This window comes from Pan paniscus, chromosome 1, assembly GCF_029289425.2.
Source record: "Pan paniscus chromosome 1, NHGRI_mPanPan1-v2.0_pri, whole genome shotgun sequence".
NCBI lineage: Eukaryota > Metazoa > Chordata > Mammalia > Primates > Hominidae > Pan > Pan paniscus.
This window is the reverse complement of record NC_073249.2, coordinates 46,021,015-46,042,039: the sequence shown is the minus strand read 5'-3', so window position 1 is coordinate 46,042,039 and position 21,025 is coordinate 46,021,015. Positions and strand designations below refer to the sequence as shown.

Here is a 21,025-nt window from a genome sequence, read left to right as displayed (position 1 = left end):
TGGGTTGTAAGAAAGTTCAAGACTGACCCCTCTGATTTCCAATACTCTTGCTTATGTAGGTAGGTCTTCTTATTGCCTCTTGGAACTCTGACCCATTTCCTGTTTTTATTTCTTAAACTGGGTCAAATGTACTTCTGTTCTTTCTCCCCTACGTGTAGCTCACAATCTGGACACATAGATGGAAACAGCTCATTTATCTTTAGTGTTTGCAGTTTCTTTTGGAGCCCAGCATGGCTGGGCATGGTCTGCTTGGTCCTTTTGTCCATTCCAGTCTTTCTGGACTCATTTCCCCCTTCTTCTGCTCCCTGGACCACATGGTCCAGGAAAGGATTAGGTCCAGTTTATTGTGCCATTTCATGCAGCACATATGAGCATGGCCTAGTTTCCAGAAAAGTTTCCTACTCTGGAAACCTGGGCTGCTACAAGATTGAGCAATGTGTTTGCTCCATCTGGGCACAACTTTCTAGCCTAGGTACCCAGAGGCTCAGCTGGCAACAGCGGTCATGTCTACTAGCTCCCATCTGTCTGAGGCAGAAGAATTTCTGGGAGAGTTTGAGGTCTACACAGGATACTGAGTCTCCTGATGATATACAGCAACTGTGGACCCTGCATCTGAGTGCTTAGTAGAATAAATGGCTGAGCTAGCAAACAAAGCTAACAAAGAAGTGCATTGCAAGCCCCCAGTGAGAGGGAGCTTGGGGCTGTTCTGCAGCATTCCTGGCTACCCTGCCCCTCATCATTCCCCACCCTTGGAAAAAAAAAATGAACATTTTGTCCCTATGCCTTAATTGGCACTTATAGCAAACTACCTCATGGGTTCTTGAATGAACTAGGTGTCTTTTAAGTTGTTAAGGTAAAACAAATGTTAGTTATTATTATTTCTATCACATGCCATGGCAAGAACCTTGAGAACTTTACATTCAACTTTCACATACTAAATGCAGCAACTACTGACACATTATCTAGCTCAAGGTTTGCATTCAGTAAAAATTTGTTGAGTGATTAAGCTATGTTCATAGAGAGAAAAGACGATGATTTGCCTATTTTTCTTGCCTTCCCTCTATGATCCATGTTTCTGCCTGTCTTTCCTTGGCTTGACTTAGAGAGAAATGGGAAATCCTATCTTTGTTTTTCATACATCTAACAGAAATGTAGCATTCCTTTCAATTATGAAGGTAACAAACCACAGCCTTATTAGCAGTACCTGAGGCTTTGTCACCAGCTGAAATCACATATATTTTTATTTATTTTTTATTTTTTGAGATGAAGTCTCGCTGTTGCCCAGGCTGGAGTACAGTGGCTCTATCTTGGCTCACTGCAGCCTCCGCCTCCTAGGTTCAAGCAATTCTCCTGCCTCAGCCTCCTGAGTAGCTGGGACTACAGGCATGCGCCACCATGTCCAGCTAATCTTTGTATTTTTAATGGAGACAGGGTTTTATCATGTTGGCCAGGCTGGTCTTAAACTCTTGACCTCAAGTGATCCATCCGCCTGAGCCTCCCAAAGTGTTGGAATTACAGGTGTGAGCCAGAGCACCCGGCCCACAGATTTTTTTTTTTTTTTTTTGAGACGGAGTCTTGCTGTGTTGCCCAGGCTGGAGTGCAGACCGCTCACTGCAAGCTCCGCCTCCCGGGTTCACGCCATTCTCCTGCCTCAGCCTCCTGAGTAGCTGGGCCTACAGGCACCCACCACCACGCCCAGCTACTTTTTTTGTATTTTTTAGTAGAGACGGGGTTTCACCGTGTTAGCCAGGATGTTCTCTATTTCCTGACCTCGTGATCCGCCCACTTCGGCCTCCCAAAGTGCTGTGATTACAGGCATGAGCCACCGCGCCCGGCCAGCCACCGCGCCCGGACAAGATATTTTTATATCACATTACAGTTGTTAAAATAGTTTGATATGCCATTTACATGCATCAATACTTTGAAATGACTATAATTAACTAGACCTGTTGCTAAATCTTGTTATTCATCGACTTAATAAAGAAACATATATATTATTATATCAAAAATGTATATGTTTTATATTTTGGTAACTGTACTTCAATGTAATTGGTTTCCTTTGTAATCCTTTACAAAGGCTTTGTAAGCCTAGGCATGTGGCCTAGGCGGGCAGATCGCTTATGTCCAGGAGTCGGAGACCAGCTTGGGCAACATGATGAAACCCCATCTCTATGAAAAAGCCAAAAGTTAGGTATGGTGGTACATGCCTGCAGTCCCAGCTACTTGGGAGGCTGAGGCAGGAGGGTTGTTTGAACCCAGGAGGTGGAGGTTGCAATGACCTGAGATCGTGCCACTGCACTCCAGCCTGGGTGAGAGTGAGACCCTGTTTCAAAAAAAAAAAAGGCTGGGAGTGGTGGATCACGCCTGTAATTCCAGCACTTTAGGAGGTCGAGGTGGGCGGATCACGAGGTCAGAAGTTCGAGACCAGCCTGACCAACATAGTGAAACACTGTCTCTACTAAAAATATAAAAATTAGCCGGGCGTGGTGGCGCGCGCCTGTAATCCCAGCTACTCAGGAGGCTGAGACAGGAGAATCGCTTGAACCCGGGAGGCGGAGGTTGCAGTGAGCCGAGATTGTGGCACTGCACTCCAGCCTGGGCGACAGAGCGAGATTCCTTCTCAAAAAAAAAAAAAAAAAGGAAGTTGGGAAAAAGTGGGCTGCGATTTAAAGGTTTCAGAAAAGGCTGGTGGTGCGAGATGAGATGCTGCCCACTAGTGGCTAGAAGGCAGAACTGTGAGCCTGCATGTAGGGCAGGCCCTGGGACATGGGGTTTGGGACGGTGGTAATTAAGTTTCTTTGTACTTGGGTCTGAAATAAGAGAACAAAGCCTACTGCCTTTGACCCCTGCCTACTGCATCAGCGTGATCAACTGAAACTCTCTCCCTTTCTCTCTATGCTGCAGCCATTTTCGCTGTCTAGAGCCTCAGAAGCTTCCTTGTGCATTAGGGTGTGTATGCATGCTGCTATCTTTGCCTGGACCTGCCCTTCCATCTCTTCGTCTGGATTACTATGCTCTCACTCTGTATCTCAGAGTATCTAGGCCAGGCTCCTTGATAATCCTGGTGTAGACCTATGCTCATCGTCACAGCTCTTTCTCAGTCTAACTACATGATCCTCAGTGTGATTTTTTTGCTGTTGTTCAAGGACTGTCACTGCACTGGACTACAAGCCCCCAAGGGCAGGGGCTGTTTGCTTTTGTTCTCTGCAGTATCCCCAGTTCCTGCTCAGTGGCACTCACTAAACATTTACTGATGAAAAGTGAATTTTGAATTGGAAATTCATAAAGGAACTGTGAATGCTAGCAGAATGGATTTGGGTCCATCTCCAAAAAAAGTAAGATGATCTTTCTCTATTTATGACAGCCAGTGACCCACAAGCCTCCCGCATACACCTAATAATCCAACAATACAAGGATCCTTAGGACAGCACAGTGGAAATAATATTGCACAACTGACAGGCTGGGGAGACAGACGGCCAGGGTCAGATCCTGGCCTTGATGCGTCCTTCCTGGGTAACCTCTGTGTCTTTGTTTCCAGTTTCCTCCTCTGTAAAATAGTGAAAATAATAATCTCCGTGGTAGAGAATGGTGAAGACTACTAAATAAGTAAAGCCCTTAGCACATAATAAGACTGATCAAATCGCAGCTGAAAGAAAAAGAGTCAACTGAGCCTGAGGGACAGTCTATTCTTGCTACTCTGTTTCTTGCAAAGCACTGGGTTTAGAAACAAGGGAAGCCTTGCAGCAGGGCTGGTTCCCATTCCTCTCCCTGCTCTGTCTTGGTTGGGATGCTCATGGGAGCTGCAAAGAAGCAAAAACGGAGAGGCAGAGGATTCCTCCTTATAGTTAGATAATTCCTGCCCTATGTGCCACATCTCTGTCTCCTCCACATGGCATCTTCCTGTACTGGAGATCCAAGGCAGAGGGGCCTTATCTGCTGTCCTTGAAGAGAGGACTGTGATTAGAGCTATGATTTCTTTCTGGTAGTTTCACACACTAGCCTTCCTGCCTAACTCTCACGTCAGAGAAGTATAGTCAAATTAGTTTACTTTGGCTTAAGATGGAGTTGTAACATTTGCAACATGCTTGGTACAGAATTTAGTGCCCAATAACTATCAGTTGTTATTTCCCTATCAGAAAATAGTGGATTGTTCTGAAGGCACAAGCCTAGTCTGCCCTCCTAACTTATGCGACATTTGCTAAGCACCTATCACAACATCTGGCACTTAAAGGCTTTCACGATATGAACACAGGATGAATGAGAAAACAAATGGGGGGTAAAGGTTTGTTTTCCTCTTCCAGGGCCAACGGGCTTTGGCAGGCTTGGCTGCCCTCAGATCTGCACAGTTGCCACTAGAGGGCAGAAGCAGTTAAGACAACAATACCCAGGACTAGCCAGATCCCGAATTACCGGCTTTGCAAGAGAGGATGATGGAAAGGGTTGAAAAAAAAACCCCAGTTATTCTATATCTCTTGGGGACCATATGGAAGGGAATGTGTAGAGAGGATTGAAGTTAGACTTAAAGAAGAACTTCCAGAACACAGTTTGCTAACTACAGCTTTTATACAAGTGACTTTTTTTTTTTCATTTTTTTTCCTCTTAGCTTCATCTGCCCGAACAGAATAGATGAGAAAGAGGGCTCATCAGTCCAAGGCCTGTGTGACCTGCGACCTCACCAGGTCCTCCTAAAGTAACCCTCCTGCAGTCTGCTTTAAATGACTCCACTCTTGCAGATGCAATCATAAAATAACTTTATTGGTCAGGTTAGCCACCACTCATGCTTTTCCTGTAATAAGGATCCTTTATAAAGGCATGATGGTGTTCACATGCAGATGCTTTCTGAAGAGCCCTGGGGCAGGGGGCAGCCTTGCCCCTCACATCAGAGCTCCTTTGTTGAAATGAGCTGGTTTGGCTTTTGTGGATTCCAGGTCTGGAGCCAAGAACCTAGTCCAAAGATCCCCTCTTCCCTTCTCAGGGAAGGTGCTTCAAAGCATACACGGTATCAGGGATGTGATGGCATCTGGGCAGAGCCCATACGTGGGCTAACTCTCCTCCAACAGTCCTTGCCCCTGACTGCCCAGATGGCTTTGTCCCAACCTTGCCCAAAGGGCAGGTGGGTTAAGCCCCAGGCAACATTACCTTTTGAAATGGGAAGAATTAAGTGCTCCCCAGCCAAACTATAAAGCAAAAGCCATCTTCACTAATGAGGATATAGCTCAGAGATGTGAAAGCAGAGGGTTGTATGCCCAGCACAGGCAAGATTTGGCTGCCTGGCCTGGGCTTCATGGACCCCAGCCAGAGCTGGTACTTTTTAACTATGGCCTTAGGACAAACCAGGTGATACAGATTAACCACATCCTCCTTCTTTGGGCTAGCAAGTCCAGGGCTGCCTGGAGTCTGTCTCTACCATCAGGATATAGAATTTTCCTGCTTGGATAAAAGGAGAGGACAAACTGTGTTTCTCATACTTTAAAAACCATGTGGCCGCTACCTTTGTGGATAAAAACCCAGGTAGGATGCTGTTTGGAATGCAGAAAGTGCTGGGCAAGAATGGAACTACTGGGGCTGCTTTCTCAACTCAGCCAATTTGAGGTGTGTTTGGCCCATTGCAGATGCTGATGGTAAGCAAAGTCTGGCCTTTCCTCTTCTGAAGTCTTATCCACCTTCAAAGAGCTACCCAGCTGCCAAAATATAGCCCTATACATTGATCTAAGCCTGAGGTTGGCTGTCTCCTCCCACATCAGGTCATGAATATTATCATCATGCTGGTGACCTCCAATCTGGTGGCTTTCCAGGGGTGAGGTTAGGGAGGTATAGAAGTGACTCCTGGTGTCCTTTCACCCTCAGACACAGTGTGGGTTGTCTCCACAGGTTGCTGGGCAGATGCTCACATGCCTTGGGGTCTCCTGACTCTGCTTAAGGCACAGAAGAGGCATCTGTGGAGGAAAGTGGAGTGGGTGAAGTGGATTTCAGAAGAGGCAGCTGGGCAAGAGGTATATTTTGAGAAGCAACAAATGGGAGCCCAGAGTAACTGCACGACCAGCCCAGCACAGAGGGAGAGCTGTCAAGCGCTGCTCACAGACAGCCAGGGATTATTAGAAAAGTACGGTTATATACTATTGCCCATGCCACTTTTGAAGTTCCATGACCTCAGATCATTGGGAAGAACTTAAGAGCCGTGAGATTTATGGGGTCGGAACATCCAGGGATCCTTCCATCTACCACCACTTCTGTCCCTGGAAAAGAGTGAGCTTCTGCCTATGTTCTCAGCAGAAGGCTGCCTGTCCCTGATCGCCCCCGCTAACCCCACCTACAGGAAAGAAGACTACAGAGGGTGCCCGTGGACTTCTGTCACATGGTCCATCCTGGACCTTCCAGCAAAAGCCAAACCAAACCATCAAGCCAAATGCCACGGGGGCTCTCCGCCCAGTACCCGGTGCCAGGGCTGCTCAGATCTCGATGAGGCTGGCAAGGCGCAGGCAGAGGGGCGCGTCGGCAGGCATGGCGCTGCGCTTGATCTCGTTCCCGTCCAGGCGCAGCACCTGCAGCTTGGAGAAGTTCACGACGTCCACCACGGTGCAGAAGCTGCTGATGGAGAACTCTGTGGGGACAAGAGGAGCACGGGTCAGGGAGAGAAGCCCAGATTACGAACCTGAAGCCACAGTGAGATTTGCCTTTGTGAAGCAGCTTAGATAAAGGGGTGGAAGTTGGGGATGGAGGGCAGATGTTTTCCAGGATTGGAGTCATACTTACTGGCGCCACTAGGGGCAGAACTAGGGACAGAGTGAGGACTGTGCCTGCGTCTGCAGCTCACCTCCTAACCACCAACCTGAACTTTACTCTGCAGGCCCAGGAATGTTCTTAAGCGTCCTTCCCTCTGGGACATTTTTTTTTTTTTTTTTTTTAGCAGGGTAGGGGGGCAGGTGGGAAGCTGTGGGCAGCTGTGGGCAGCAGTGGGAAGCAGAGGGTAGCCAAAGACCAACCGTAGACACCTTGAAGTACTTGATTGTTTTTGGAGAGGGAGGGCTTTGCTGAATTGCTGTGAGAAAGAAGACTGGGGAAATGGAGGGACTTAATACTTTACAGATAGAAAAAGTGGCAGGAAATTAAAGAGAGAAAGCCTGGGCCGAGAGACAAGTGTCTTTGTGTGCCAGGGCTTTGAGTGGGTTGCACGTCTCCATTCTAAATACTGCCAGAGCAGTGAGCAAGGCTCTGAGTTTAAAGGAAGCTGGGGACTCATAGAGCACTGGGGTTGCTAGGGACCTCAAAAGTCAAATAAATAATTTCCCTGCCTCCTGCATTTAATATGATTACAATCTACTCCCTTTTTTAAACCTGAAAAGAAGTCTCCTAAGATTTTCCCCTAAACCGCAGAATTCTAATAGAGACAATAGTTCTGCTTGGATGGTATTAGCATAAATCTTTCTGTTGCTATTAACCCTGTTGTCCCTCTGGTTGTCCTCTTTGACAAATCAACCACTCTGTCTCCAGTCTACTGGGTCAGTAACTTGAAAGGAAAAGCCAAGAACTCAGCTAAAACTTCAGGAGAGACGGCAAAAGTCACCATTGAAAGCTGAGGAAGCCTCGTAGGGCTGTCTTTACCATGGTGAATGAGGCTTTCAGGAAACTTGCTCCTGTTGTCATTCTCTGCAAAGGCGGTTTGAATGAAGTTACCCATTGGGTCTTGAGGGTAGGATTGTCCATGGACACATCCCTAGCAGCTGTAATACTTGGGTAGACCCAGAGCTGGGGCTTGCTGTTGTACCAGAGGCATCCATCGGCTTGCAGCAGTGGTCAGGAGGTGTGTCAGTCTGGGGCCAGGCAGGAGGAGCGGGGGCAGGGAGTGCTTTTCTAACTCTATTCTTAGGTGTGACCATGAGGGCTCCCCTTGGGAGAGGTTATAGGTATGAAGAAGACAGTTCCAAGAAAGACAGCATGGAGAGCTTAAAGAGGCTGATGAAAAAAGTGTTTTTAAATTAGCATTTTCAATGGTTTTCAGTCTCTGTTAAGCACCGACCAAGATAAGATGAGGTGAGGTTGCAGCAAATTAACTTGTATTGCAGACATAACACAGAAAATCTAGGCCCAAAGAAAATTAGACACTGAGAAAAGTAGCGGAAACTGGGAAATACCCGTCTTTGGAAAACACTCCTGGTGGGGTAGAATTTCTGGAATACTTTTGGATGTTTCCTTTCTGGTCCCAAGGACTAGATTAAGTGGCCTCTGAGTGAGCAGGTTGGGGGCAGAGCCTAGACCGGGGCTGGGTCTATGTTATCTGTGTACAAGCAGAGCAGTGGGGTGAGGAGAAGAAGCAAAGTGGCTCAGCTTAAGTATCATTTCCAGCCCTATTTAGGATGGAGCTGCAGGCTCCGTGATAGATTCTTTCCCAGCCTGGAGCCCTCAGACTGCCTGCTAAAATTCCGGATCCCAGCTGTCGATAGGTAAATGTGGGACATACCTGTGGGGAGCTAGACACACAGTGTATACGGACTCTAGCCACATACTGGGTACTGTGAGCACCCCCCCCCCGTCTTCCCCAAGCCCATGAATAGGACAGGCTTCTGCGTGGAGGCACTGGAGGACATTTTACTAGCCCAAATTAAATACTGACATAAGTCTTTCCAAATTCCTACTGGTGTACCCGCCCTGCTCCACTGAATCCCAAAGCTTCTGAATAACATTCTGAGCTGTGTTCTTGCCAGGCTGGAAAAACTGAGGCAGATACTGATGGAAGAGGGAAGTGGCGAGGAGAGGACCATATCTGATTCCCCTGTGCGCCCCTGAGCTCCTGTTCTTCTTTAAGCTCCTCTCTCAGAAGCTTGTTTCAATCCCACCTCCAATACCCCCCATCCCCAAGTCCCTGACTGGTTTGCAGGGAGATGTCCCTCACGTTTGCTGTAGGAGAGGGGGCTGAGCTTGGGGAGCTGTTTTCCTGCTAGTGGTCTGCATCAGAGAGATATTCCTCACCATTCTCAGTCGGAGATGCCTGGCTCTAGGTCCTTTAGGTCAGGATTCTAATCTACATCATCTGGAGGACTTTGAGAGATGGCTTTACCTTCTCTGTGTCTCTTTTTCCCCAAAACAACAACAAAAACTGCCTGTCAACTTTAAAGCGGCAATGAGAAGAAAGGCTAATAATAATAGCTATCATTGGTTTTTAAATTCTATGCCAGGCCCTAGACAAAGCACTTTACATATATTAATTCACTACTTTAAGGAAAATAAAGCATTATTTTGTCTAAAAAGAAGGCTGAGAGAGACTAAGTGATACCTAGTCACGGGGCTTGGACTTAAATTGCACAAGAATTGATTTGGGAGTAGACACCGAAAATTTGGGGGTTGTTTGACTGAACAGAGAATTTGTTTGCGGGACCTTAGGAAACTGCACTAATTTTATTTTCTGACAAGCGTCTGGAAGAGGTGGTCCACCTCCCATTTGAGTGGCAGATGTGGTTCTGCATGAAGGCAGAACGATGATAAGAGGTTGTGATGAAGCCTTTTCCATCCTAACTTTCTCTGATTGTATGGGTAGGTGCTAATAGATTCTTTCCCATGACAGCTGTTCTTTGCTGTCACAGTTTCAGGGTCAAACTTGGATGAAGCACAGCATACGTGTGGCATTTCTGATGTGACTGCTCCTGGATTCAGAGTGTGTGGCAGGTAAGTAGTGGTAACTGCTGGTGTGATGATAGACAGCCACAAGGAAATGTCAAACGTCTGCAGCTTGCAACATCTTCAAGATGTCTTGGCTGGGCGCAGTGGCTCACGCCTGTAATCCCAGCACTTTGGGAGGCTGAGGCAGGCAGATCACGAGGTCAGGAGATCAAGACCGTCCTGGCTAACACGGTGAAACCCTGTCTCTACTAAAAATATAAAAAGTTGGCCGAGCGTGGTGGCAGGCGCCTGTAGTCGCAGCTACTCAAGAGGCTGAGGCAGGAGAATGGCGTGAACCCAGGAGGCGGAGTTTGCAGTGAGCTGAGATCATGCCACTGCACTCCGGCCTGGGTGACAGAGCGAGACTGTCTCAAAGAAAAAAAAAAAAAAAAGACGTCTTAGAGGACCCCTCAATCCCCACCTTGGGAATAAAAAGACCCCAAAGAAAGAGAGATTTTAATAAAAAAGAGTTTAGGCCGTACATGATGGTGTCAGGCACTTCAAACTAAAGGTGCCAGACAGATGCCTCTTTGCCTTGCCCACCCGACTGTCAACTCCCAAATTGCCCTCTGGGGCTGGTGCCTCTCTCACTCAGAGGGCTGCCCAGCTTGTTAACATCTTGCTCAATGACTGATCTGTTCCCTGAGCACAGGGGAGAAAGGAATGAGAAGGAGAGGGTGACGACTCTGTCCTTCTCAGCGCTTTGATGGTGCGGTTCTATCTCAGCAGGCTCCACTTCAAAGCCCTTTGCCAGTGGTCGTTAATGAGTCCTCCCTTCTCCAGATGGAAGAGGACTTTGCTGACAGGAAGGGAGGTCAAGTGCTGGCTCAGTACCTTCCAGCTGGGATTAAGACATCAGAGGCCCTGGGGTAATGTAAGCATGTTCTGAATACTAGATCCTAAGACGAAAGGGAGCTGAAAATCAGCTAGATAATTCCATCTGAAATGAATATTTCTTAGAGTCAGGGAGGCAGCCTTTTTTTTTTTTCCTTTGGGCATTGCAAGGAAGTGCTTATGAAACAGGAAGCCCAGTGTCCTAGGCTTGGTGGTAATCAGGCTCATGTTACCCTAGGAAGGATATCTGCCCTGCCACCAGGGGGTCCTTGTACTCCAGGAAGAACTGACCAGAACAAGTGCCGCATTCAGCTCTGAGAATAAACACCAAAACACAAGACCAGGCTGTAGACGCAAGAATAGTTCAAGTGGAAAAAGAGAGCTCATCCTCTTCTGGGACAGTGAGTAAGTACAGGGCTTCAACCCACCATTCTCCTGAAACAGACTTTAGAAGCTAAACTTAAATCTCCCTCCCTTTGAAGTATTCCCTCCTAAACTTCTCCGAACTCATCTCTTACTGCTCCCTGACACATGACCCCTTCATCTCAGACACGTGACATTTCCCAGCTGTCCCCTACATCGACAGGTGACCTGTGAAAATGACTGGCTCCTTTGTGGCAAGCCTCTGTCCCAGAATGTCTCCATCCTGCATACCTCCAACCCATGCTCACTTATCTCTCAAGACCTGGAATGAAACTTACCTCTCCTGGAAAGTCTTCTTCTGTACCAACCCACTCCCCACTGAATTGTCTTAGCACTGCTATTTAGTATAAGTGTATTCTCTTTTGTATAGGGGTATGGCTTGGTTGTCAGGTTGCTTCATTTGTGCTGTCTGGTTCCCCTATTTCTATTTCTTTTGTTTTGCCACTAGCACTCAGAATAGTGTCTTTCAAGTGAAATAGACAGCCAGTCCCCGCCTCCCTTTGCCAAGGTCTCACCATTGATCCTATTGCCTTGGAGGTAGAGGTTCTCCAGGTTGGTGTTGACTGGGGGGATCTTCTGCAGCTGGTTGTAGGAGAGGTCTAGCTCAAGGAGGCTGCTGGAATTGAAGGTGTTGGAGGCCAGGCCATTGTTGGTTAGACTGTTGTGGGACAGCCGCACATACAGCAGCTTGGGCGCCCCCCGGAAGTAGCTATCGGGGACGGTGTAGACATTGTTGTGCTCCATGTACAGCTGCTCAAGAGCTGAGGGCAGCCCATCAGGCACCTTCCGAAGGTGGTTATAACTCAGGTCCAGCAAGATCAGTGACCGGAGGCCCCTCATGGAACTGCCCACTTCCTGGATCTCATTGTGTTGGAGGTACAAGGCCGTGAGGTTCTCCAGCCCCTCCAGAGCATTGTTGGGGACCCGTGAGATCTGGTTGTGGTCAAGATGGAGCTCTCTCAGGGATCGAGGCAGGGGACCGGGCATCCGGGTCAGGTTGTTGTGGTCCAGGTACAGCCTCTCCAGGTGCCTCAGCTTGGAGAAGACCTTCCTGCCCACCTTATCACTGGTGATCTGGTTGCCGTGGAGTGCAATCCAGAGCAGCCCTGTGGCATTGTCAAAGACGCCTTCCTGGATGGAGGTGATCTGGTTGTTCTGGAAGTACACATACTTCATGTGGGAGGGAACGAAGGGCAGGTACTTGAGGTTGCGATTGTCACAATACATGGCCGTGGGGAAGTTGGGTGGGCAGTCGCACTCCTGGGGGCAGTCGCGGGGATCTGGAGGGGATGGAGAGCCGTAGGTGTAGGCTGGCCCTTCATCCACCCCATAGGGGTAAGGCTCGTAGGTCTCATACGGGTAAGGGTCATAAGGATCGTAGTAGGTGGACTGCTGGCTGCGGAGGTAGTGGAACCACCAATGAGGGTCATCTTCATACTGGGCCTGGGAGAGGGAGAAGAGCCCTGCCAGCAGCAGGAGGGAGGTCCACTGCATTTTGTCTCTGCAAGAAGCGGGAGAGAACAGAGCAAGCCAGCATGAGTGAGACTCCACAGAGGCAGTGAGGCAGAGTAGGCAAGCCTTAGGCTTTGAGCTATGCAGAGCTGACTTCTATGTCAAACATCTGAGAGCAGGAGCCTTGCTCTCATTTCTTCGGTGCCTCCTCCCAGTCTGGTTCTGCACTTGGTCCAGCCGGACCATGGCTATTTGGGGTGAGCTAAGTGCATTTTCCCCTGGTCATAGAGTCACAGACAGAATGTCTTTGAATGGGAACGGCTGCATTTTTTTTTGGAGGGGCAGATTCTTAGGAGCCTCTAGCACTCTGAAAGTCCTGTGGGAAAGCTGAAAAGCCCACAGCAATCCCTGTGTTTGTGGTGTGGTGGTAAGGATGGTAGTGGGATGCTCTTCAGATCTGAACCCAAATCCAGTTTGGATGTTCCAGGGAAGTAGTATTTTTCTAAGAGTCCAAGGAGAAAGCCCTAGGATGGGAGACCTCCAGAAGCCGCTTGACGCATCAAAGGGGAAGAGCTGAACTACGTCTGGAAAATCTTTTGGTCTCTTGGGCAGGCTGGGAGTTTTTGGTCTTGAGTGTTTGGGGAGGAGTGTGGTCCCTCTGCAGCCACCACAAGGCTCAGGTTGCCCTCCAAAGTGCCATCATCTGTAACAGTCTGCTGAGTGAGGAAACTCACTGGTTAGCAGTTTGTGGCTACACATGCAACTTGGCTGGGACAGGGTCTTCATACAGCAGTTACAAATCCTTTCCAGACTGAGGACCCTGGCACTGGGTGTGGCACTTGCCTTCTAAAGCAGGTACTCAGTGTGTGGAGTCTGAGTTAATCTGCTTCTGTCTTCCATGGTGCCTAGTAAGGTGTTAGCACTCCTCATGCTCCACCATGGGCATCATGCAAGAGCCATGTGGGGCCAAGAGAAATGAATGAGGGACAGCAAAAGAATAGCTAGAGATTGGAAACTCTTGTGTATGCTCAAGGGAAAGCAGCTTGAGGTAGGACCCTGACATTCTCCTCTCCTTTCCCAAGCTACCTGCTCCCAGCGATGACACCTAGATGACCAAGCTCTGTGTCTAGGTCCCCACATTGCTGGAAACCTGTTGCTTTTGAACCTGTTGTGCTAATGAGATAGGAACAGGGCAGACTGAAGAGGAAATGTGGGTCTGATGTCATCTGAGAGGGAAACTAAAGGTATGGAAGGTAAGAGACTAGGGGTGGCCTGGGTACCCTACCCTGGTTACCTATAGCCAATGCATGACATACTCCTGTGAGCAGTGGGCATCTTCCTGAGTGTCACCCTTGGACAGAGAAACCTTAGAACCTTTCTTGGCCTGGAAGAGTCACATACAGCCCTCACATTGCTGTTGGGCCTACTGGGGTTGGCAACTGTAAACAGAAGAAAGAAAGGAGTATAAAAGCCAACATCATCAGATCCAGTGAACTGATGGGAAAGACCCCAACTATGACACTCAACAGAGTTACCTCCTGACCACCATCCATCCCAGACCTCTCTGTCCCCTCAAAACAGTTTCCTTGGGCCCACTTCATCCCATCAGTTCCTAGGTTGCAGAGGAGCAGGCACCCTGGCTCATCCACAGGCAGCCTCAGGCCTCAGACAAAGAGCCACAGTGTTTTGGAGAAGCTGACCCAACTGCCCACTGCCTGGGCAAGCTGGCTGGTTCCTGGCTCTGGCCAGGAGAGAAGACGAATGGAGCGGCCCACTGCCAACAGAGCGTTTTTCCATGCACAGCCCTGGGCTGTTGCAGGACCAAGGTGGCTGTCTGGAGGGCTGGCACAGTGAGCCTCTGTCTCCGTTTCTCCTTCTTTCAGACTGGGCACCTTGGCAGACAAGAGCCACCTTCCCCTTCAGACTCAGCTTTCTAGGGGCTGTGCACCCTGCCCACTTCAGCCTCTTCTTAGAGCCATGGGTGCTGAAAGGGTTTGATGGGGAGCTTATGCCTCTCCTTACCCCATCCCATCTCTTAGCAATGTTGCTTCAGGGTTGCATACTCTTACATTGTTTCCCATAATGCTAGAGGCCCTCCTGTGCTCAGAGTTTCTGTAAGGTCGAAAGTTTCCAGGACTGCCACTCTATCAGTTGGGGGAAGTTTACTCAGGAGCTACTGCTGTTCTTTCATTTCTCCACTCTAGAGAAAGATCTCTCCCTCCTATCAGTGGAGAAGGTCAAGCCAGAGGCCATCCCCTCACCTGGATTGCATCCCCACCCCAATCCACAGCTCCCTGGAGATGGCCAGTTCTCAATGCTTCTTTTTATTCTCTCCCTTCCACTCCAAACACACACACACACACACACACACACACTCTACACAAAACTTTCCCCCTCTCCCATAATAGCATTTATGTACCAAACCCCTCTATAAGAGAGATTGCAGGGACATCCAGGTCTTGGAATACCCTTCAAAATGCCCACACTCCCAGCATGATGGGATTTATGAGTAGCAGGGAAGAAGCTTCCCTAGACAGAGGGTCCTTCACTTTTTCATGCCTGAGAATTGGAGGTCCCCTCAGCACCCATAAAGGAACTGTAAGAGAAAGGTACAGGGCTGGAACCCCTCCCTTATACACCCTCTCTGCCACTCTCCAGCATCCCTGGGGTCATGGCCCAGATGTGGAGAAGGAGGAATGAACCCTCCCTGCCTCCCCATCTCCCCTATCCCCTACCACTTTTCCTTTATTTCTTTTAAGGAACTGCTAGGGACAAACCCGAAGTAAAACGACTATACTTACCTTGAGTTGAACTTTTCAGAGAGTGACCACGTCCCTCTGTCTGGCCTCCTTGGGTTGGAGAACGTGTGAGAGAGGAAGAGAGAGAGGAGTGAAAGAGTCTACTGAGAGTGTGCGTGCCTGTGCCAGACCAGGGTCCCGCCCCAAATTCCTAATCAAATATTGTGAAGAGGGGCTGAGGAACCCGGATCCTGGTTTTTTTCAGCTCTGCTGCAGGGGCGGAGCTCACGCTCAACCACGCAAATCCTTCTGTCTGCCTGACACTATAAAAACCACCTTTTTTCCACTCACTTATCTTCCCTGAAACATTGGCAGCCCTGGGTCTCTTTCTGCTGAATGAGTTAGTGGCGCCCTAGAAGTTATTTGCACAGTCTCTTATGAAGCGCCTGGATTTCTCATTAAAGCCACAAAGGCAGATGCAGGGATGGGGAGGGCCAGGGTTTGGTAAGAGACATCTTAACTCCTTCAGCAACCCACATGTCCCTCCAGAGAGCGAGAACTCACGCTTCTCAGCTCCCCCTATAGACAGGTCATCAGGCTAGTGGATAAGGGAGCATGCATGACAAGGGACAGCCGGCTCTGGTTCCAGTTCTATCCCTAAGCAGTGTAGACTTTTCTGGGCTACAGGTCCTGCCCACCTCCACCACTGGAACAAAAGGAAAGGCAGGGACTCCAGCATTTGCTGATCACTGCTTATGCACTAGCATCATCCACTTCCACTTAATGCTCACAACAAATTCAGAGTTAATAACACTTACCTTGCTGGGTTGTAGCAAGGACTGTATCAGGTGATGTGTGGGAGGCTCCTGACCTGGCACATAGCTGAGGTTCACTGTGTCCTACCCATTTCACAGCCACAGAATTCCTCAGCCAGGGAAAGACAAGATCAGAAAGCTGGGCAGGAGCTGTACCATGAAAGGACTTTTGGGCGATGGAAATGATTTGGTTTTTATTCTAAATGTTTTTGTTGTTGTTGTTGTTGTTGTTTGTTTGAGAAGGAGTCTCAGCCGGGCTTGGTGGCTCATGCCTGTAATCCCAGCACTTTGGGAGGCTGAGGCAGGAGTATCATGAGGTCAGGAGATCGAAAAGGAGTCTCGCTGTGTCGCCCAGGCTGGAGTGCAGTGGCACAATCTCTGCTTTCTGCAACCTCCGCCTCCCAGGTTCAAGCCGTTCTCCTGCCTCAGCCTCCTGGGTAGCTGGGACTACAGGCACACGCCACCACGTCCAGCTAATTTTTTGTATTTTTAGTAGAGACAGGGTTTCATCATATTGGTCAGGCTGGTCTTGAACTCCTAAACACAGGTGATCCACCCACCTCAGTGCCCCAAAGTGCTGGGATTACAGGCGTGAGTCATCCGGTCTGGCCTATTCTAAATGTTTAAAAAAAAAACATGTTTCAAGCAGGAGAAGCCATGGGATCTGATTTGCATGGGATCTAATTTACATTTTAAAAGCATGTAGGAGGGGCTGCTGTATGGAGAAGGGGAGGCCAGGGTGGAAGCAGGGAGGCTCCAACCCAGCCTCAAGGAGAGGTAATGGCAGATTGGACTGGTGCAATGGAAGAGAAGATCTTATATTTTAGACAGAGAACTGACAAGTCTTGCAGAGTTAGGAAAAGTCAAGGATGATTCCTAGAATTTTAGTTTGAGCAACTGGGTAGGTGGTGGTAACATTTCTTGACATGGGAAAGGTGACGTGGGACTGAGTTGGGTAGAAAACCAAAGTTACATTTTGGATATGCTGTTAGAGACGCCTGCTAGGCATTCCCCTGGAGATGCACGTAGACCGTTGGACATATGAATCTGAATCTGGAGTTTAGGGGCTAGAAGAAAACATTTGAGAACCATTATAATGTGGGTCACACAGAATCTCAATAACTTAGATAAACTCATGTGTCCTAAATGTTCTCTCCTCAAGTATGTTAACTGGCTTATGCCAACATCAAAGAAACACCTTTATCTTAAAAAAATACCAACTGAGAAACCCTGAGATGACTTGAATTTGAAGAATTTAGAAGTGTCGAGGCAGATGGTCCTTTTGGTTTCTCCAATAGGTTTGAGCTTTTGACTTAGCATGTGGGCTGTCAGAAAGGGCCTTGTCAGGGACCCATTCTCAGAATTTAAGAAGAGATTTCAAAAAGATGAAACCTAATGAATGAGCCTTTTCTGACCACCTACTATAGACTAGGTGGTTTACTTATGTTATCAATGATAACAGTAGATATTTTGCATTGGAATTAGTGTTTTTTTTTTCAAAGCTACTTTTAATACTTTGGGGTGAGCCCCACAGGAATAAAAAAACACTGGGAAGGGGTAACCCCCCACCCGCCACTTCCAGGAGGGGCCAGGGGGAGAGAGGCTACCTGAGGGGAAGGAAGCACAAAAGGGACCCGCTGCAGACTCAGGGCAAAAGGAGGCCATGGGTGCTGGGACCTGCGGGCACTGCAGGAGGAAACGTGAGGGTGGTGGGACTGGCTCCAGTCACATAGGCGAAGGGCAGGAGGGTTGGACATGAAGCCACAAAGCTACTCGGGTTCCTCCTTCTTCTCTTTTGCCTTCTTCTGCTTCTGCTGCTTGGTCTCTGAGCTCCTCTGCTTGCCACAGCAGCAGAAAACCCGTCATCTCGACGTTTTCCCTTAACTGAGTCACTCTGCTTTTTCCTATTTTTCTAGCCAGTAAGCTCATGCTGGTTACTGCAGGTCATGGTGACAGCAGTGGCTCCGACCTGCCTCTGTTATCTCACCTCATTCTGTCAGGATTTTTTTTTTTTTTTTTTTAATTTTTGACCCTGCATTCAGCCAAGGAATTAGGGTTTTAGTGATATAAAGTGACTAGCTGGTAAGTGGCAAAACAAGGATCTGAACCTTGGTCTACATGACTTGAAAGCCCACACACTTTTCTCTAACTCTAGCACAGAGGATTGGCAAAGTGGAGGGGCAATGACTACCCTGCTGTCAGGCTGGCCTCGACTAAGATGAAGCTTAATTAATTACTATTGCCCAATCTGCCTGCATCTGGGGGCAGGGGAGTTTTAAAGTGAGATGGGGCTGGGGTATAGGGGTTCTCTTCCTCATCCCACCCATATTTCATTTCCATTTAATAAATTTGAGCATCTACTATGTGTTGGGCATGATCCTAAGTGTTGGAGACACAAAGAAGGCTTCAGTATAATGCCTGATTATAATAAAGAAGATCTGAATGTAGCAAACTCTGACCTCATGAGTGAAGCAGAATGGCCTTACTGTGAAAATGCTTATGAATAATGCACAGATAACTTTCTAGTCATTTTTGAGTCCAGAAAGCAGTCACCTTTCAGTGGAGGACACTGATCTTGGCAACTGAGCCTGGGAAACACTTTTAAATGAGCCTAGATAGCCTGGACAGATTCACCATTGGGTACAGATGTTTATTTTTTTAAATTCCAGCATGCTGACTAATTCTGCATTTACTAACAATGAAAGTTACTAAAGTCTGGGAACCAAATAGTGACTGGATTCTTCCCAACTGGGCACCACCAAAAAGACAGTATCTCCATGGGGTTTTTTGGCCATTTCTAAAGTGGTGAGATGTGCACCAGGTCTTTAGCTATCCATCCTGTTCCAAGGCATGCCTGGGATGAAGGAAGGATGGAAGGGATGATTGGGACCAGGTCAGAAGGCAGAGTTTCAGGGAACCACCCACTGTTCAAAAGTTCTTTTCTCTAACCTTTAGTGGAGGTTTCTACCTCCATTTTGGCCACTGCTGCTTTGTTTGCCTGGTTCCCGGATCTAGGCCCTCAGAGCTTGCCTTCAACATGGGAAGCAAATATTGATGTCCACCAGATTGCTTGCTGAGGGAGTCCACATGTGAAGGAGGACACCAGTATCTTCTAGGGGGTGTCTAGCCAGCACTATGCAGTCACTAGACTGCAAATAAACTAAAGAGAGAGGCAATGTCATGCATTTCTGTAGCCCCTGTCCCAGCTGGGCACACAATGCGTTGGCACTTAGTAGGCAATCAGTAAAGGGTTATGAAAGGAATTGTATTTTTGGCTCCCCACAGAGTCTGTCTGTCTTCAGTACTCAATGCTGGGTGGAAAAACCACCACCAACCAGGCCAGGAAAACCTTTAGACTTTCCAGGGGTTCAGGCCACTGCTATTTCCTCCCTACCCAGAAAAGTACAGGTTAAGCCACAATCACTAGGCAAAGCTCATTGCCTCTGATGCTGGACCCACCCTGTCTGGGAGAAATGAAGTCCCTTCTGACTCAAGTTCCCACCAGCAAAGACACAGTGACGTTCTTGTGGCCACCTGGCCACCAACCCTTTCCTTCCTCTTCATCCCCCACAAGACTCAACAACCCTTGTTTTTATGATCCAGCCTCTGATCCCAGATAACTCAGGGAAGGTGGAGGGCAAGAGGGTGTGACTGAAAATCCACCCAACCAGATTTCTGAATTGAATATACAGAGGTCAGCAGAAAGATGACCATGGCGATATTATATAATCCAGACCCCGCTGCTGGCCCATCCTGAAAACTCTTGACGCCAGCGAGAGAGTTTTTCCTAGTCTGATGTTTCAATGGAAATTCTTGGCTACATTGGCACCCAACAATGGTGTCCCAAAGCTTCCAAGAGAGATATTTTCTCCTATTCCCTTGGCACCAAAGGGCCATTAGAAGTCCTCATCATGGAGAGTGTCCTCTTTCCAGAAGGATGAGAGCCATGAAGATGTTGGAGCTGGAGAAAGACTTGTTTTCTTTGAACTGCAATAGGAGAAAGACCTCAACTTCCAAGTTCTAGAAGATGCCTGAGGGCTTTAGAATTTCCTTTTAGCAATAAGCTGTTTAAAAAGAAGATAGAGAACAACCTTTCTCTTTTAATGGATAGCATCTCTTTACTGTGTGTTTACTGCATGCTTGATATTGTTAACATGATGATGACATGATGGATCCCAGAAGACCACTTTCTAGAAGGTATGAGTGTATTTGAGTCAGGAAAGGGGGGCCGTTCAGGGAGAGATATCTGAATAAGGAAAGAGGCAGAGGGGATAAACTAAAACCTGAAGGCTAGAGGATTTGGCCATTCAGTGACTCTGTACATGATGTTCACCTTTGTTCTGCAAATGAGCCAAGAACTAATGGTGTCCCTCAGACTGTGCTGAGGGCTTTTGGAAGAAACCAACATGAGACAGACCAGCTCCCAGGATGCAATTAAGGAAATTACATGACTGCAGGGGAGAACAGACCCAGATATTAGCTCTAAAATGCCAGTCCTAGATATTAGCTCTAAAATAATTTAGCTCTAAGTTAGCTGAAATACCAGCTATCATTTCTGAGATTCTCACCACAACCCTGAGATAGGTATTATCATACCTTATTTTTACAGATGAGGAAATTGAAGTTCAGAAAAGCTAATTAATTTGTTCAATATGAGATAGTAATTAAATAGCCAAGTTGGGATTCTAAACTTAAGCCTGGCTGTTCCCAGAGTTTGAGTTTCTAACCACTATGCTATATAGAATCTCCAGTGTAGAGGAAAAAGCATGGGCTTGGAACGTAGTTATATGCTCAAATTCCAGCCCTACCACTGATTAGCTCTGTGACTTTGGGCTAATTGCTTAAGTATCAATGAGACTCAGTGTCCTCATTCATAAAATGGGGACAATAACCGTAACCTCGTTAGCCATCGGGAGGATGAAATGAGATGAAGAATAAAGGCTCCTAGCAGAGGGGCTGCCATGTGATGGCCCTTCAGCAGCAGCCCCTCTTGGTTATTTTAATAGATTGGAAGATCCCTGAGGAAAGAGGCAATGTCATTGTGCCTTCAAAAGTTAGCACAGTGCTTGGCCGAGTGCTGGCCTGTAGAAGGACCATTCTAACCCTTAG

General features: G+C 47.9%; 1 protein-coding gene, 1 long non-coding RNA gene and 1 pseudogene across 2 annotated transcripts; 1 reads left to right on the top strand and 2 right to left on the bottom strand.

Moving 5' to 3' along the window:
- Window positions 1-4,734: 4,734 nt before the first annotated feature.
- Window positions 4,735-15,488, bottom strand: FMOD (fibromodulin). Its single transcript, XM_008976603.5, has 3 exons — window positions 15,165-15,488; window positions 11,427-12,412; window positions 4,735-6,601 (listed from the first exon to the last, which is right to left on the bottom strand). Exons 2-3 carry the CDS (start codon window positions 12,403-12,405, stop codon window positions 6,450-6,452), a joined length of 1,131 nt encoding a protein of 376 aa, XP_008974851.4. The 5' UTR covers window positions 12,406-12,412; window positions 15,165-15,488; the 3' UTR covers window positions 4,735-6,449.
- Window positions 6,460-11,003, top strand: LOC117976873 (uncharacterized). The gene is made up of 3 exons (XR_004667701.3): window positions 6,460-6,663; window positions 9,579-9,660; window positions 10,727-11,003. It is a non-coding gene; the product is annotated as an uncharacterized LOC117976873 (long non-coding RNA).
- A 2,009-nt stretch (window positions 15,489-17,497) lies between the features above and the next one.
- Window positions 17,498-18,361, bottom strand: LOC117976870 (small EDRK-rich factor 2-like; annotated as a pseudogene).
- Between the last annotated feature and the right edge of the window lie 2,664 nt (window positions 18,362-21,025).

What these genes read in the sequence shown, in the direction of transcription:
- FMOD (XM_008976603.5), bottom strand. Translation starts at nt 12,405, where the DNA reads ATGCAGTGGACCTCCCTCCTGCTGCTGGCAGGGCTCTTCTCCCTCTCC. An exon ending in CCAAGGCAATAGGATCAATG is followed by an intron (nt 6,602 to 11,426) that starts GTGAGACCTTGG and finishes TTGTCCCCACAG; the next exon opens with AGTTCTCCATCAGCAGCTTC.